This window comes from Aethalodelphis obliquidens, unplaced genomic scaffold (assembly GCF_003676395.1).
Source record: "Aethalodelphis obliquidens isolate GAN/ISIS:26980383/991018 unplaced genomic scaffold, ASM367639v1 scaffold1, whole genome shotgun sequence".
Taxonomy (NCBI): domain Eukaryota; kingdom Metazoa; phylum Chordata; class Mammalia; order Artiodactyla; family Delphinidae; genus Aethalodelphis; species Aethalodelphis obliquidens.
In genome coordinates, this window is record NW_020837945.1 from 70,735,941 (window position 1) to 70,754,277 (window position 18,337).

The 18,337-nt window shown below is 41.9% G+C and overlaps 2 protein-coding genes across 3 annotated transcripts in view; both read right to left on the reverse strand.

Moving 5' to 3' along the window:
* Window positions 1-415, reverse strand: part of SNX4 (sorting nexin 4) — a 62,860-nt gene extending 62,445 nt beyond the window's left edge. The window contains exon 1 of the mRNA XM_027107112.1: window positions 238-415. Coding sequence (XP_026962913.1) covers window positions 238-378 — 141 coding nt within the window. The 5' untranslated portion in view covers window positions 379-415. The remainder of the gene's footprint in view (window positions 1-237) is intronic.
* A 10,605-nt stretch (window positions 416-11,020) lies between these two features.
* The window catches only part of OSBPL11 (oxysterol binding protein like 11), a 98,855-nt gene continuing 91,538 nt past the window's right edge, over window positions 11,021-18,337 (reverse strand). For both annotated transcript variants that reach the window (XM_027107125.1, XM_027107132.1), the window contains exons 12-13: window positions 17,261-17,414; window positions 11,021-12,721 (exon numbers count right to left, since the gene is read on the reverse strand). In XM_027107125.1, the coding sequence (XP_026962926.1) occupies window positions 12,656-12,721; window positions 17,261-17,414 (220 nt within the window). In that variant the 3' untranslated portion in view covers window positions 11,021-12,655. The remainder of the gene's footprint in view (window positions 12,722-17,260; window positions 17,415-18,337) is intronic.

The following is an 18,337-nucleotide window of genomic DNA, read 5'->3' on the forward strand; positions in this document are numbered from 1 at the left end:
CCTCCACCCTTCCCGTAGTCCTGCAGCGCCCGGCGCTCGCCCCCTACTCAGAACCCTCATTTCCCACTGAGCCTCCCCCCCCGCTCTGCACCTGTGGCCCGGTCTTTCCACCCCGCTTCCCAGTCACCGCGGGGCCTCTCGGCCGAGCCCACCGGCCCCGGCCAGGCTAGACCAGCCCAGCCTTGCCCGCTAGGCCCCGACCCAGGCCGGGCGACCTCTGCCGCCTCTTCTCCTCACCGTGCCGTCCCCGGGGCCCTCGTCCCGGGCCCCCTCCGCTTCCTCACCGACCGCAGACTCCAGCCCAGCGTCAGGGTGGCCCAGCGGCTCTAGGGGCGCAGGCTGCAAACGCCGCTCGGGGTCGGGAAGCGCCTGCTCCATAGCTGCGGTTCGGTACGGCGGACACAGTGCGCCTGCGCCGCCTCGCCCAGCCGAGCCCGCCCCTCCACCCGCGGCCGCTGCCAGGCCCCGCCCCCTGGGCCTGCGGCCTCCCCACCTGGCCTGGCCTCGCTCGAGGCTGCTGCTGAGGCAGAGAGGGCTCCTGGGCGAGGGCTGAAATTGGGGATGGGGCTAGGAAAGAAGGGCGGACCTACAAGGGAAGTGGTCAGCTGCTAAGCCAGGAGACCCAGGAATCCGGGAGAACTGGTTGAGAGAGAGAAAGAGAGAAAGGCAAGAGGAAGGTTAAGATCAGAGTAGGTACTGGAACCATTCAGGTTGGTGATCACATAAAGAAAAATTGAAACTCAAAAGAAATAGGAGGTTGGGACTTCCCTGGTGGCGCAGTGGTTAAGAATCCGCCTGCCAGCGCAGGGGACACGGGTTTGAGCCCTGGTCCGAGCAACTAAGTCCGTGAGCCACAACTACTGAGCCTGCGTTCTAGAGCCTGTAGCCACAACTACTTAGACCTTGTGCCACTACTACTGAAGCCCGCCTGCCTAGAGCCGGGGCTGGGCAACAAGAGAAGCCACTGCAATGAGAAGCCCGCACACCGCAAGGAAGAGTAGCCCCTGACCGTGGCAACTAGAGAAAGCCCAGGCAGCAGCAAAGACGCAACGCAGCCAAAAATAAATAAATAAATAAAAAGAAATTGGAGGTCGCAATCTGACGTCTCCCTCTTGGCCTCTATCTTGCCTGCCATTATTGGTTCCATTCCTCGCCCCACCTACCCCCCCCACACACCCGGAAAGATCCGAGCCGCATAAATTATTGTCAGCAGGTTGAGTAACACAATTAGCAAAAGGTAACACTTTTAAGTGTTTGAGAAAAGTTAAGCGCTTGGCTGAAGCCGTACTTGAGTTCTATCTTAAGTGTTTCTTGAAGCCCTGGAGATATCTGATAATTTTCTACAAACACCTCAGTTGAATTTTCGAACGTGCTTCCTAGACAAGCATTCACTATGGTACCCTGATGGGAAGCGCTCACTGGGTGTATCAGACTGTGGTACCTTGAAGTACCCTGTACACAAAGTCTGGTCATCAATTTTTCAAGGAGAGAAACTGATCTTTCTGCCCAAATAACTTGGCTGTTCAAAGCTGTGATACACAATTTTCTCCTCCTCCTGATACTTCCTCTGGCTTGGTAGCGATTTTTCCCATTCATCCCTAAAACCTCAAGTTATCATGTCCAAGTGCTATTATCACTTTGTTCAAAAATCGGTTATGACCTTTCTCATATTTTTTTTTACAGTTATTTACTTATATGTCGGTCTGCCCCAACTAGGCTTCAGACTCCTTTAAGGCAAGGACCCTATTTTATTATTTTTTTCTTACCAAACCTAGGACATTTACTCAATAAATGTTTAAAGGCATTTAATCAGTTTTTCAGGGAATATCCGTGCTTAGGCAAATTCTCAAGAATTTTTTTTTTTCTTAGTTCCCCCACCAGGGATTGAACCCGGGTCCTCGGCAGTGAGAGTACAGAGTCCTAACCACTAGACCACCAGGGAATTCCCAGGAACCATTTTTAAATCAGAAGGCTATTTTATTAATTTACTATAGGAGAAATAGATATCTTCTTTCCAGGGACAGATATGTATCTGTTATCCTGTGCCCTTTTCCCAGTTTTGAGATACCCAGGAAACTAAGTCCTAGAGCCATTGGGATAAGTGCTCTGTGCTGGTGACGTGAGCATCTCACCCTGCAGTGAGTAGTGTTAGAAAACAATATTCAACTGAGTAAACTTTGAAGATCTTGTTGGCTTTATTCAACAATTCATGGAGCAGGCAGCATCCCATGTAGCAGATAGAAAGGCATTCCAATGAGCTGTACAAAATGAAAAACTTTTATAGGAGGGAATGGGGGCAAGGAAGTTATACTAGCAAAAAGTGGATTGGCTGTGGCAAGGACACTTTCCTTTAGGGGATGGCAGGGCTCTAACGAACAGATTACCTCACTAGTGCTGACCAAGTAGTTCCTGGTTGACTGGTTTAAGATTCCATTTCGGGGAGAGCTGAAACTATAATTAAGTTAATTATTAAGTCCTGGTTTGGTGATGTGTGGTTAGCATAAGTGACTCCATTTGGGGCCTGTTGTCTTGTTTTAAACAACTGGAACAAGGAAAAGGACTCGGGGCTTTACAAAGCAATCACCTGAGGGGAGGCCACAGTGCTATCCGTGGTTTCTAAAAAAAAACCAACCAAACAAAATACTAAAAGAGTAGGGACATCTGTTTCCCCTTCATTCACACCTCTTTTTTTGTGTGTGAAAAAAAAAATTCAAGACTGCCTTTGAGGGGCTTCCCTGGTGGCGCAGTGGTTAAGAATCCACCTGCCAATGCAGGGGACACAGGTTCGAGCCCTGGTCCGGGAAGATCCCACATGCCGCAGAGCAACTAAGCCCATGTGCCACAACTGCTGAGCCTGCACCCTAGAGCCTTCGAGCCACAACTACTGAAGGCTGCATGCCTAGAGACCGTGCTCTGCAACAAGAGAAACCACTTTAATGAGAAGCCCATGCACCACAACGAATAGCCCCTGCTCGGCACAACTAGAGAAAGCCCGCGTGCAGCAACAAAGACCCAACACAGCCAAAAATAAATAAATAAATAAGTTTAAAAAAAATATATAGGGCTTCCCTGGTGGCGCAGTGGTTGAGAGTCCGCAGGCTGATGCAGGGAACATGGGTTCGTGCCCCGGTCCGGGAGGATCCCACATGCCGCGGAGCGGCTGGGCCCGTGAGCCATGGCCGCGGAGCCTGCGCGTCCGGAGCCTGTGCTCCGCAAGGGGAGAGGCCACAACGGTGAGAGGCCTGCGTACCGCAAAAAAAAAAAAACACAAAAACAACAACAACAAAAAAAACCCAATATCTAATAAGATATTTTTTAAAAAAGACTGCCTTTGATATCCATTTTAAGTCGTTCACCTAGATATAACTTTGTTCCTGTATCTTCTTAAGAGATGGCCTTGAAGAAACCAAATTTGAAAACGCAAAAGGGTGTTGAAGTGTCTAAAATAAGGATAAAAAGGATTGCATGTTCATTTTCCCTTATCTCATATACATATAATACATGTTCATTGTGGGAAAATTAGAAGATAGTTATGCATAAAAATAAAAGCTATCCATGCTCCCACACCCAGAGATGAACACTTCACATTTAACATATATCCATTCAAATATCATGCACACATATAATAAAAATGGAACCACACTACAATGCTAATTTATAATTTATTTTATTCACTTAGTACAGTAAGAACACCTTTCCATGCAATTAAATATATTTCTACAGAATCTTCTTAAAGGCTACACTTTTGTAAAAAATTGTAAAAAATTTCGTATTGTAAAAAATTACTATAACTTATTTAATCTTATAATCCTCAATAGTTATAATTTGATTCTAAGCTTGACTTTTACAAACAACACTGCAGTGACCATCCTTTTATATAACATCTTTGAGTACCCAACCAGTTATTTCCTTAGGCTAAATACGCATTGGAAGATTTACAGAAAATTTCATTTAAGCTCTGATAGTACCTGAGGAATTATCTCTGCTCTATTACAAAATAATATATTTCTTAAAAATTGATATTTGTGGGACTTCCCTGGTGGTCCAGTGGTTGGGACTCCTCGCTCCCAATGCAGGGGGACCAGGTTCGATCCCTGGTCAGGGAACTAGATCCTGCATGCTGCAACTAAAAAAAAGAGATCCCAAACGTGGCAGCAAGGATCCCACATGCCGCAGCTAAGACCTGGCATAGGCAAATATTTTTTTTAATTATTAAAAAAATTGATATTTGTATCCACTAGATAATACATCTTACCCTTGGGGCTGCCTATAACCTAACTTTTTTTTTTTTTTCCTGGCCGGCTGCTCTGCCCAGCTTGCAGGATCTTAGTCCTCCGACCAAGGACTGAACCTGGGCCCCTGGCAGTGAGAGCATCAAGTCCTAATCACTGGACCACCATGGAATTCCCAAGAAATTCTTTTTAATAAAGAGACAAAACTAGTGTTTATGTTAAGAGCCTGGGGTGGGAGAAGAAATGGTATCTCGAGCTTTTTAATGGGTCCATCTTTTGGACACCCTATCTTGAAGTTTTTATGTGCTTGGCACTTTACATACATTTTCATGAAATGCCCCTGCAAGGCAGGCATTATTTTCCCCATTTCACAGAGGAAGAAGCAGGCTTGGGTAATATTTGACAAGGTCACATAGCCAGCAAATAAGGGGAAGACCTGAGATTCAAACCCAGATTTACAGGATACCCAGTATCCAAGCTCTTGGGCCATGCTGCTCTGGATGGGGGAAAGGAAAAAGAGAGATTCTTCTGGAAAAGGAGGCAATTGGCAGAAATCGAGGGTTCATTCCTCACCTGAAAAGCCAGAGAGAAGCACATTTCCTTGGATTATGAAGGCAAAGTCACTTCACTGGCTAAAGTCTGGGAAAGCCCAAAGCCAACTCCATGGAGATTTCCAATACAGATGCTCTCTGTTCTTCTGATTCAGACAAGAGAAGGATACCCACTCCAGCATCCCCCTGGGGGAGGGCCTCAATGGGAAAAATCTCAGGAGCAGGGGTGACCGGCCAGAGCGGCTCTAAGGCTGAGTCGCCTTCTGGGTGGACACTTTCCCCACCTCATCCAGCCAGAGGAACTTCAGTCTCTTATATCTGAATAGCATGATTTAGGCTTCCATTTTGTCATGAGTTTAACAAATATTTACTGAGCTCCTGTGTTAGCCTAGAAACTCCATGTAACACCCATTCTCTGCTCTCCATCACCCAGGTTCTGTCTCCCCTCCCCAGGATTCTCCTCCTGTGTCTGGCTGGCCCCCCAGGGTCTGGGAAGGTCACGTTCTTGCTCTGAAACTACACCCTTCGCCTTGACCAGCAACCAGCCCCAACCCCACCCCATCTCTCATTTTAGTGTCGGTGTGGGTGACATCTGCTTCATGTATTTTGAAGATGTATATTAGGTACATACACACTCATGACTGTTATGACTTTCTAATGGAATTGGTATTTTATCATTGTGAAGCGTCTCCATCTGTCTGCTGATACTCTTTTTCTTAAAGCCCATTTTGTCTGATATCAATATGGCCACACCAACTATATAGTGCTTATTGTTTTGTTCGCATGGTAGATCTTTTTCCATTTTGTTATCTTCAACCTATCTGTGTCTTTATTTAAAGTTTCTCTTATAGACAGTATAAGTGGAGGGGGGAGAGGAAGGCTGCATTTGTGAGAAAATTTAAATTACCATCAATCAGTTTAAAACATTTATGTCTTGCGTGGAATCTTCTACTTGGAACTTCTGGTATCATTTGCCCCATGCTGTGTGGACTGCCACACGGGAACACTTTGCTGTCACTTATCAGAGGCACAGCCCTCCTAAGGGGGATCCTATTCTTCTTCAGCCAACTGGCCAACCACCCCTCAGAGAGCAGTGGTTCCCAGGGTAGCAAAGCAAGGGGAGGGGCATGGCTGTGAATGCGGACACTCAGGAGCAGAATTAAGGGAGGGCAGGACACAGGAGACAGGGAGCAGCATCTGGGATCTTCCCTCTGCCTGAGAAGCATCCTGTCCAACACACGTTCAGAAAGGTGAGCAAGAAACAGGCAAGAGATGTAAGCTTTTGTGACTGATGACCTTTGGGTAGCTTTTAAATTGTTTCTCCCTAAACTATTTTGCCCTTTTTATTGAATCTATAGAATAAAGGACCTTCCAAATACGAGAAATAATTGTAAGTAAGTAAATTTATACTGAATGTACTTTGCCCTGTGTTTAGACTGGTTGTTTTCTCAACTTGGGACTTTTCCATGACCTCCTTCCCACATACTCATTAACCCTCTTCATCGAAGGCTGTCTTTTTTCTGTTCTGGCACGTCTCATCTTGTTTACTAGCTCTGTCTCCTCTTCTGGGCTAATGAACTCAGCAGTAAGAATGGGGTGGGACATGCCTCACGTCTCTGTGTCCTCTGCACTCAGCATATAGGTCTGCTGAACTAGTGAATGAGTGGGAGGGGTGTAGCATACAAGGCAAAACAAGCAAACAAATAATAGCCAACCACACTTTTACTTATGAAAGCCAGCCAGGCCTGCCTACCCTAGCTCTCACTGTACCAAGCAGGCCCAAAGAAAGCCCATCCAGCTTCTGCAGGCAACTCCTCACACAGGAATTCTCCCCGAAACTACAAGGAAGGGGGGAGGTAAGAATGGTAGAATGGTTACGGTGGAATGCTGGCCAGTGCTGTCTCCTCTTGCATCCCTTCCCCAATCCCAAGGTGGGCCCTCCTCCCTAGCCCCTTCCCCACGGGCTTGGTCCTGTGAGGACCCCAGCTTGGACCCTGAGAATCATTTCCTTGAGATTGAGAGGCAAGCAGCAGGAGTCACTGTGTCCCTGTCTGCAGCTGGGCCCTAATCAGTCAGATCTCTGCTTCTACCAGGAGTGTCTCTGAGCCGCCCTACCATCCTCACCTCTCCCCTTTGTTAGGAAGGAAAAGCGCTGACACTGCAGAGATCTGAGTCAACTGATTAATCCCAGAAACCACCAACTTCAGCCCTGAGGGGAATGGCAGAGGAGGGTTTTTTTTTTTCTTTTTTTCCTGTGTAAATAACCCAAACTGGAGATCATAGGTAAGATATTATCTCAGAGATCCTCTAATCCAACCCCGTCATTTTTCTGATGAGGACAGAGAAGCCCAGAGAGGCAGTTCAACTTGCCCACAGTCACTGCTAACAACCAGTTAGTAGCAGAAGGTGGTTGGGACACAGCTCTGGTCCCAAACTCTGACTGAGGGGCAGAGAGTGCCTGATTCAGCTTCTTCTGAAGGCCAGGTGAACTCTCTCACGGGAATAGCCATTTCCTTGCCTGGAGGGGTGGAGGAAGGGGGAGTTTTTTCTTTTCCACTTGAGGAGGGATGAGGTGCTGGGGACACAGCCACAGGTATCTATCAGCCAGTGAATGAATGAACAAATTGTGGTATATTCCAAACAATGAATTCCTATTCAGCAATAAAAAAGAATAAACTATTGATACACGAAACAACATGGATAAATCGCAGAATAATTATATTGAATGGAATAAGCCAGACGCCCTCCCAAAAGACCATATTGTTTGATTGTTTATATAAAATTCTAGAAAACTCGAACTAATTCATGTGACATAAAGCAGATTAATGAGGTAGTGGGTTGAATGGTGATCTCCAAAAATCACCACTGGTGATTGGTGACGTCCTGATTTCTGGAACCTGTGAATGTTACTTTACTTAGAAAAAGTGTCTTTGCAAATGTAATTAAGGATATTGAGATGAGATCATTGTCTTGGATTATCCTGGTGGGCCTTAAATCCAGTGTCAAGTGTCCTTATAAGAGGATACCAATACAAGTAGTCCCTGGAAATGGGAAAGAGGTGGAGAGAGGGGAGAGGTGGGAAGGAGAGATTACAAAGGTGTAAGAGTAAACTTTTGGGAATGATAAAATATTTTCATTATCATGATTGTGATGATGTTTCATGGATGGAGACATATGTCAAAACTTGTCAAATTGTATACTTTAAGTCCATTATACATTAACAAAACTGTTAAAAAGATGAAAGATCCATGGATCTAAAACAAGATTCCACTTGCAATATTCTGGCTTTTTGGAAGTAGTCCACATAACGTTGATATGTGGTGCATTCTCAGAAAACTGATCATGAGAGGAAACACCAACATATGAAGAACAGCTGAATAACCCCAGAATATTAAAATTCAGATAACTGATATATATATTAATATATAAAGTAATCAAATATATTAAGTATTGCAATGTACAAAACATTCTCATCTTATATGAACTTCATTAGAACTGAGACCAATGACATCCTTGTAGTGAGATAGATTTTGATGCCCCTCTTTGACTTCTTCTGTTGGATCTTCTGTTTTTCATGATCTCTTATCTTCTCCAATTCCTGTTGTTGTTGCTTTTTTTCTCCCTCTTCTTATGTTTTGCTGGAGCATGTACTTTAATAGCTTCCAGAAAAGGAAATGCTGGCATAAACGTTTTTTGAAATCTTGCATGTCAGATTTGTCTTTTGGCTGGGGACAAAATGCTAGGCAAAATTGCTCTTTTGTCTTTTAGCTTTCAGGGATATTATTGAGAAGGCTGATGCCATTCTCTTTTTAGAATCTTCTCTTTATCTCTAGTGTTATGAAATTTCACCATGATGTGCTTTGGCTTGGGCTTTTATTTTTTCTCTGTTGTGCAGGGTATTCATGGCATTTCAAATGGATTCACATCATTTACTCTGGGAAATTTTCATAAATATATACATACACATCATACACACATATACATATATCAAAATAGTATCATCCCTTTCATTGGTTTTCTTTCCCTGGAATCCCCACTAGTTACATGTCAAGACTTCCTGGATTGCTTCTCTCATTTCCGTAGCATTTCTCTCATATCGTCCATTGTTCATTCTTTTGTTCTGTTTGCTGAGAGCTTTTTCTCACTTAACTTCTAGACCATGTATTGAGTATTTAATTTGAACTATCATATTTTAAATTTCCAAGACCTGTGCTTGTTCTCTGAACAGTCCATTTTAAAAATAGCATTTTGGGGCTTCCCTGGTGGCGCAGTGGTTGAGAGTCCACCTGCCAATGCAGGGGACACGGGTTCGTGCCCTGGTTTGGGAAGGTCCCACATGCTGCGGAGTGGCTGGGCCTGTGAGCCGTGGCTGCTAAGCCTGCATGTCCCGAGCCTGTGCTCCAGGCTCCGCAACGGGAGAGGCCACAGCAGTGAGAGCCCTGTGTACTGCAAAAAAAAAAAAAAAAAAATAGCATTTTGTTCATGTTTCGTGGAAACAATATCATCTCATCTGCCTGAAGATTTAATTTTTTCTGAAGTTACTTCCCCTGACTTCCTGAATTATCTGCTTCCTCTAATTTCTTTTCTCCTGTTTGTTTTGATCTCTCTTTTATTCATGTTGGAAGCTTTCCTCAAATGTCTGCTGATCCTTAGCTATTAAAACGAGCCATGATATGTTGTCTATATATACAGTGTGGTGGACGATGGATATGTGTAATGTATTGGTGAGAGGGTGGAGGGTTATGTTGGAGGAACTGCTGACTTGGCTTTACTGTAAAGTACTTAACAGGGTTGTCAGCTGAGCTTTTTGCTGGTGGACCCTTCAAATATATTGTAGGACTTTTTTTTTTCTGGAGTTGTTCTCCTAAAAGGGATCTGTTAATCTCTCGCCTAAGGGTATAAGCCTGACTGCCAATATTTTGGGAATGGGATAGGGGAAGGGGCTGAAAGATCTGAATTGGTTCAATCAGAACCAATTTGTTCTGGTTCAATCTCTCCAGAGTCTCTTGTAGGGTGGAACAAGGGTTAGTCACCTGGATGCATTGTTTGGGGCTTCTTATGCAGACTTTGAACCAACCCTGTTGTTTTCAGCTCACTGCTCAACTCTGCCTTCCACATTACCTAGGTACACTGATGCTTTTCTGGGATTTGGAAAGACCAATAGCCTTGCCTGTGTCAACATCCCATTCTCAGGAATTAAGTTTTAGCTTCTTCCCTCATCCAAGTCTCTGAGGATAGGGAGAGTATTTGCCACATCAGAGTCCAATGCACCACCCAGCCCCAAAGGAATACTCAGCAGATATCTGTTGAATGAATGAAGGTCTAGCTAAGTGACTTGAAGTGAGCGCTAAACTTTCTGAGCAATAATTTCTTCATCTGTAAAGTTTGAACAGCCATCCGTGACTTTCCAATTTCACAGGGCTGTTGTGGAGTGAAGGGACTCAATACTTTTCTTCTTCTTCTTCTTATTTTTGGCGACAAGTAGGTATTAGAGGTGATGTTGGTTACAACTTGCAGAATTCAGTGAATCAATATGTAGATCCCATACCTTTCCCAAAACACAATCTAAAGGTCAGAATTTTCTCTTCTTTTCACTTCTAGTCTTGGACTTCTTAACATACAATTCCTAATAGCCAGAAGGAAAGTGTACATTTAAAACTTTGGCCCAAAAGAGAGAGATACAATTGCTACAAAGACTTGTTTCCCTGGCCAAATATTAACAAGGTGTAGATTAAAAAACAAAACGAAACAAAAACAAAAACAAAAACCAGAAAAGGCCTGTACCTTTTGTTAAGTGAATAAGCTGCAGCAGATGTCAAGAAGAGGACAAGGTAAAACAGTTACCCTAAAGTGGTATTATTTCACTCCTGTCAAGGGGGGGAGATTTCAATTACTCAGAAATGTACTTTTAATAAGAATTAAAAAAAATCATATTTCAGTAATTCTTAAAATGGTTCAAAAATTCAAAGAAATAAATGGGCATTCAAACGGTTCAAAGAACAAAACAAAAACCTCTAGTTTCATTTTATATTCTTGCTCTATTTCCAGTTTATTTAAAAGTCGTAAAATTATAACATTTTAATTTTAAAAAATTGTTATTAAATTTACTCCCTTATTTCCCTAAGAGATTCCTGAAGGTAAGGATTTAAAATCAATGTCCTTCTCGAATGAACAGGGCAATAACTCCGCTAAATATAAACTTTCTATTTCTCTCCATTCACAAAACAGACAAAGGCATCATTGTTCTCTAGTTTTATTATTTTTTAATCTTCCCAACACATGAACTATAACTCATTTTGAGATTTTTCAGTGCATTTCACAGCAAAAATGAACAGGGGAATCATTAAAATGGTTATACATTAACCAATTATCTTCTTATAATTTACAATTTGTTGAAAAAAATTATTATTTTGCTGTTTTCATCCTATTAGCCCCCTTCAATAAAACACAGTTTATCAGAGCACAAAGCTTAAGCTTCTTATGATGATGCAACAGATACAGCCACTTACAATGGCTGATGAATAACAGGTATATGTTACACACACCGATTGGAAGACCACATCAGAAGAAACAGAGTAAGGCACCACTCTTGGAAAATTAAGGTAGCTTGAAGTAACAAGTGTTGAGCACCATAAGTAGGTGCTAAATAAATACTTGAATGAATGACGAAAGCCATAATTAGCACTATTCTTTTAATTGCCAGCAATTCTTCAACCTCAATAAAATACTTATTTAAAAAAAAGACTGTACCTGAATATAACTTCCTGATATCTTTTTTCCTGACACCTTTTTATTTCATACTGTTTCTTCAGCATTTGCGTTTCCTTGAAAAAACAAAACATACCATACATGCACTTAGTCACATATATAACTTCTGAATTACTGACAAATATGAATAGTTGTTTTAAATTTTGAGTGAACAGAGGTAAGATAAAGCATACTTATCCAGAGGGATAGCACGTAATATTGAATATTAACCTACAAGTGAAAAAAAGGTAAGGAAAACAGTAAGTCTTATTTTTTAATATTTGCTTGTTCTTTAATGCCTCAGTTCTTGAGAAGGGCCAAAATCTCATCATACTGACATGACCACATTTTAAAAAACTGTCTCTCAAGTATAATATTTAATAAAACTAGGTATTGAAAAATGCTCTGAAATTTTTCAAGTCAATGTTGTTTTCAAGTATATTAAAATGCTCAGAAGAAAAAATTCTCCATGGTTATAATTCTAATCAATTTATAAATATACTTTTTAAAAGAGAGTTCTAACAGAGGTGGATAATGGATAAGTTCCTCAGACACAGGCACACAGTCTCTTTGAAGGAACAGAATGCCTTGTTATGACAACCTGGTTGACTTTTTTTTTTAACACTGATTTCAGGCACAATGGCTGAAGCCACTTCTGGGTCATCTTCTTCCTCCTCTTGATTTGTTGTAAGAGTAGTGAATACTTCAGTTACTGACAGAAAGCAAAGCACAAACTCTGAAAGAGACTTCAATTTTCACTACAAAGAAATCAAAATCACTGAGTTCTCACTGTTGTGTTTATCTGCTGCCCCCATGCAAAAAGAGGGGATTCAAACTTAGCTTTTGGAGAAGGAACTGGATAAAAGATTAATCATCTAATAATTCAGGTGAAAGGGCTTCAGATGATATTGCTCACATCACATGAACGGCTTGGTGAGAGGTCCATCGTGCTTCTTCAACACTTTGGTCTTGCTGCAGTTCTATGGTGCCCTAATTGGTACATTCGTGTGTAGTTAGTTTCAGTCTGTGCAATCAGGAAGCAGGTCACTCAGTGCAATGACTCCATTCTGAGAGAGTTTAGGGTAAATAGAGAAGTTCATTTGGTCGAGTCTTAGATAGTGTGTGTCACTCTGCGGGTTGTACTGTTGGAATTATTTTCCAAAGCGGTTTGTGATAAACCCAGGCATCTCCCTGAAACAAGTAGAAAAATAAATTAAAGAACCATTCCTTTATTATTTTCAGAATCAGTAACCAAAACTAGATGCAATGCCTTCATTGAAATGGAATTCTGTTCTCACATTTAAAAACAAGAGTTTGTGAAGAAAAAGCCTCGGTGCTTAAGACACCGAAAAATATGTGTGGTTTAGCTAGGATTAGGTGAGAAGTTCTGGTCTGGGAAGACCTAGTTTGTGCTCCACGAATATTTTACTTTGCAGAAGTCATTTGTAGCAATTCTGCCAATTTTGCCAAGATGCTGCAGATTGAGCCCCACTGATGGAGTGACAGGCAGCAGGTGGAGCATAGGAAATGGTCACCAAGGTACGAACTATTCTCTGCATCTCAGCTGGCATCTCTAGGATCTGAGTATTGTTTCCTAGTTCTTTTCTGACTCTACCCTATTAGTTTTCCCTGGTTCCTGTGAATAGAAGGATACCAAAAGGAGATAAAGTCAGTCAAAGAGTGTAAGAAAGACAGGAGAAGACCAAGTGAGGAAAAAAGTGCTGCAGCAAATGCATGAAGCAGCATACTGGGGTGAGATCTTGGCAGAGCTGAGGTCACAGTAGCTAAGACTGTAGTTCGGTGTTTATGTGACTAGGTGAAGGAAGTCAGATTTGAACCTCTGTCCGTAACCCCTATATCGCCCTCAATTTATTTGCATTAAAAAAATTTTTTTAGGGACTTCCCTGGTGGTCCAGTGGTTAAGACTTCACCTTCCAATGTAGGGGGTGTGGGTTCAATCCCTGGTCAGGGAGCTAAGATCCCACATGCTTCATGGCCAAAAAACCAAAACATAAAACAGAAGCAATATTGTAACAAATTCAATAAAGACTTTAAAAATGGTCCACATCAAAAAAAAAAATCTTCAAATAAATATTTAAAAATATATATTTACCCTACCTTACTCCAAAAATGGCTTACACCCAGCAATTATGTGGGTCATAGTGACGAGGACTCTCTCCTTGACCAAACTTTAAAAGTTAGACTCCTCTGTCTCTCTTCTTGACTAAGCCTCATCCTAGGCCTGCTAAACTCAGTTTTAGCAAAAAAAAATCCTGATGAACTAGTTTATCAAGAATTCTCTCATCTTTGATATCCAATGAAACTCTTCTCCTCACACTTTTGATCTAATCATGTGCCTCCCCCGACCCACCATCCTTGACATCTGACCAAGTTCCTCTTAGTAATCTTCCATCTACTCCCTCATCCTGCCCATTGGCTATAAATTCCCACTTATCAACACATTCAGAGTTGAATTCAATCTTTTTCCTCTACTGCAATATTCTTGAACAAAGTCTTCCTTTTCATTTTTAATAAGTGTCAGAATAATTTCTCTTTAACAAAAGAAACCATTATGTTGTTAAAATTAAATCACCTGGTTGATAATTATCACAAAACACAAAAGATGTCTCCTAACTACATTACAGAATGCTAGGTTTAGAAGTTAAGACGTGCCACCTGACCATCTCACTTCACAGATGAAGAAACTGAGGCTCCGAGAAGTGAAATGAGTTGTCCAACTTCACCCAGGAAGGGGCAGAGTTCTTTTCAGTGCACCTTCTATATAATTACCTACATTTTACAGATGAGGAAACCGAAGTTAGAAGTGGTAAATAAACTATCCAAGGTATGACTGAGGTTCAGGCTTAGCACATCTGACTCCAATGTGGTCCACTATTCTGCAAAAGCCTTCCTGCTTGCATTTATATACATCTTAAGCAATTTTAAACATCCACTCAAGAGGATATGACCAATAGATCCTGATGGATGTGTATAATCGCAAAAGGGAGGAAATGGAAGATCTAATAAATTAAACGTCAATGAGAAATGGTTAGGAAAAGAAGGTAGGTATTATCAAATGATACTAGAAACACTTTAAGTTCATTTATACTTTCTCAGGTTACCCTACCTCCTCTTTTTATATCAAGTGACTCTACTCCTCCATCTAACTAAAGCCAACTCCAAACTGGTCTGTTGGTTTGACAGCAATAATGAAAGTACCAAACAAGTGGAAAAGCTCTTGTCACTCATAACAGTATGTATGAAATATCTACTAAGTGCCCAGCACTGTGTTTAGGACCACAGGGGAGACAAAATTGACTTTTCAATAACATATGATTCTTCTTAGCAAAGAGCCATACCTGATGGCAATAGCGCCAAAGTTGTTATGAACTTCGTGGTACCAGTGTCAGCTAACTACCATCCTCGTCAGCCTCACCTCTACTCTGTAGTGCTTCTTACAGCACAGTCCATGGTCCTGTCACATACAGGATGTGACGCGACAGCCCCATGGGCTTAGACAATCAGCATGTGACACAAACCCATCTATTGTTGTACCACTGTGTCATGGCACACCATTTAGAAAGCCATCTTACATCTTACCAACTAAAGAGGCCCAAACCTGAGCCAGCATCTCCAATCTACTGTTTCATCAGGCAGTTAGTGAAGACTATCTAGGCAGAAAGGAATTCACTACTTTATTAGACAACTGCTCTATCTTGCTATCACTTTCTACATCTGTCTATCCAACATCACAAAGTATAATAAAGGGATTAAGTGGTATGTTCTTAATAATATCTGTCAAATACATGAGAAGTAGCATGTTTACATGTCATGTTAGTTGCAAGAACCAGGAGGCCTATCTTTTAAAATCGGTTGCATCTTTTACCCATTACAGCTTCTTGCTCTCAGCCCCTAGAGTTCATTTTTAATGATTTATAGTAGGCTTCCCTTAGAAAAATTCTCCTCGTTAGAATCTGCTTCTGGTATACTATCTTAGTGAGCTTGAAATGAAAAAAACCTAAGGTTACAAGACTATAATTTTGCATAGTAGTTACAAAGGTTTATCTTTTCATATAAAAATGAAGAGATGTAAAGTATTTTTCCTTGAATTCCTATCCATTTAAACATTTGGGGGACTTCCCTGGTGGTGCAGTGGTTAAGAATCCACCTGCCAATGCAGGCGACACGTGTTTAAGCCGTGGTCCGGGAAGATCCCACATGCCGCGGAGCAACTAAGCCCGTGCACCACAACTACTGAGCCTGTGCTCCAGAGCCCGTGAGCCACAACTACTGAAGCCCGTGCGCCTAGAGCCCATGCTCCACAACAAGAGAAGCCATCGCAATGAGAAGCCCATGCACCACAACAAAGAGTAGCCCCCACTCACTACAACTAGAGAAAGCCCGCATGCAGCAATGAAGACCCAATGCAGCCAAAAAGAAAGAAAGAAAGAAAGAAAGAAAGGAGGGAGGGAGGGAGGGAGGGAAGGAAGGAAGAAAGAAAACAGTTGGCATTTATATTTCATACCCAAAGATGAGAAAAATTAAAGCAATGAAACTACTACAATAAACTGTGGGCTTTTAAGAGTAATAACTATGCAAAATTCACAAACTGTTTTTCTAGATTCTTCCTGACAGACCAATATTAAAATTCAATGAGTTTCCTTAGACTTGGCTATGGACAAGAAAACTTTTCTTGGCATCAGCTCTGGTCCATTATTCACCTTACTCTGAATTCTACCAGAAATTAATAAACAAAATAAAACAAAACCTTTAAATTTAGAAAAGACTTTAGGAATCATTTTGTCTTACCTGCAAAACTAGTGAATTAAATGCTTCTACATAAGCCATGGTCTCTTACATGAGTCTAGCGATGGGGAACACATTACTATAAATGTACACTTGTCATTACTGGATTTTTTATTTATTTATTTATTTACGGTACGCAGGCCTCTCACTGTTGTGGCCTCTTCCGTTGCAGAGCACAGGCTCTGGACGCGCAGGCTCAGCGGCCATGGCTCACGGGCCTAGCCGCTCCGTGGCATGTGGGATCTTCCCGGACCGGGGTACGAACCCGTGTCCCCTGCATCGGCTGGCGGACTCTCAACCACTGCGCCACCAGGGAAGCCCGATTATTGGATATTTTTTATTGTTATACATTCCTTCTTATGTTAAGCTCAAAATGCTTCCTGGTAGTCTGGGCCTAGCTCAAGTCTGCTATTGGAGCTGATAAGAAACTTCTATGTGATAAGCCTAACCTATATTTGAAGAAAGTTATAATGAATGGCTCCAATTATCTGTTTTCCAGCCTAAGTACCCCCCACATCACTCTTTTTTCCTTAAACAATGCAAAGATTCTAGTCACTTCTCACTATCCTCTGTGTAGCCATTTAAGTTTTTCATGCATCCTTAAAATGTGGTCTCTGGAAGTGAACAAAGAGTTTCACTGTGGTACAAAAACAACAAATTGTCAATTGCATATTCTGTTATTGAGATTAAAGATTAATGTCGGTATTTTGTGGCCAATCTAAATCCCCAAATCTATTTCATCTGAACTGCTGGTAAACTATTCTACTTTGACAAACTGTGAAAAGCTCATGAAAAAGCTCATGGTTAAGCTGGACTATTTTTAGAAATAAAGCTATATAAGTGATAATTCAAGAAAGCCTACTAAGCTAAAGTTCTCACTAAGTAGATAATGAGTTTTAGTCTGAAGACACGTAGGACATGTACCTCTTTAATAAAATATTTGGTTTTCCAAGGTGTGCCTGTTTCAGTACGATGCCTTTCTTCAGTCCTCTGGCGTTCTTCCAGGGTACGTTTATGCTCTGTGGCCTTATCAATATCAGATTCCCTCAGAGAGTCTGTCACATTTCTCCACAATCGCCTGAAATCCGAAAACCACACATTTTACATTCTTCAAAAAAGATAATTAAATAGAACTGATACCCTCAAAATTAACAGTAATCTTAATAAATTACATTTCCTGAATCAGATCTAGAATTTCATGCCTATGAGTTACAAGAATGCTGACACTATGTTGCTGATGTTAATGTCCAAGATGCTGCTGCTTCTACTTCTTTTTAAATTAAAAATAATTTATATTTTCCCAAGTTATATAACCAAGATTTTTATTTTTAAGAAACTTAGGAAACAATACGCAAAAGGAGAAATAAATTTTTTTAAAATAAATTTATTTATTTATTTTTGGCTGTGCTGGGTCTTCGTTTCTGTGCGAGGGCTTTCTCCAGTTGTGGCGAGCGGGGGCCACTCTTCATCGCAGTGAGCGGGGCTCTCACTGTCGTGGCCTCTCCCATTGCGGAGCACAGGCTCCAGACGCACAGGCTCAGTAGTTGTGGCTCATGGGCTTAGTGGTTCTGCGGCATGTGGGATCTCCCCAGACCAGGGCTCAAACCCGTGTCCCCTGCATTGGCAGGCAGATTCCCAACCACTGCGCCACCAGGGAAGCCCGAGAAATAAATTTTTAAAAAGCTGAAATAGAAGAGACCACTTGTGCTTCTGGACGTGATTAAATAATGGGCACCAGATTTACCCTCCTGCTTTTAATCAACTATAGAACCAGACAAAATATAATGAAACAATGGTTTTCAGATGTCAAACAAAAGGCAGCACAGGACAGTGACTCCTGAGAGCAGGCAAACAAATGAGGGGGTACTATGAGTGCTCCAACTGACGAGTTAGAGAGCTTGCAGGCACAGCACGGGGGCAGGGCGGGGGGAGCTCAACAAACTCCAAGCCAAAGAAATCTGCCAAGACAATTCTTTGGGGGAAGTATAGTCTGTTCAACAA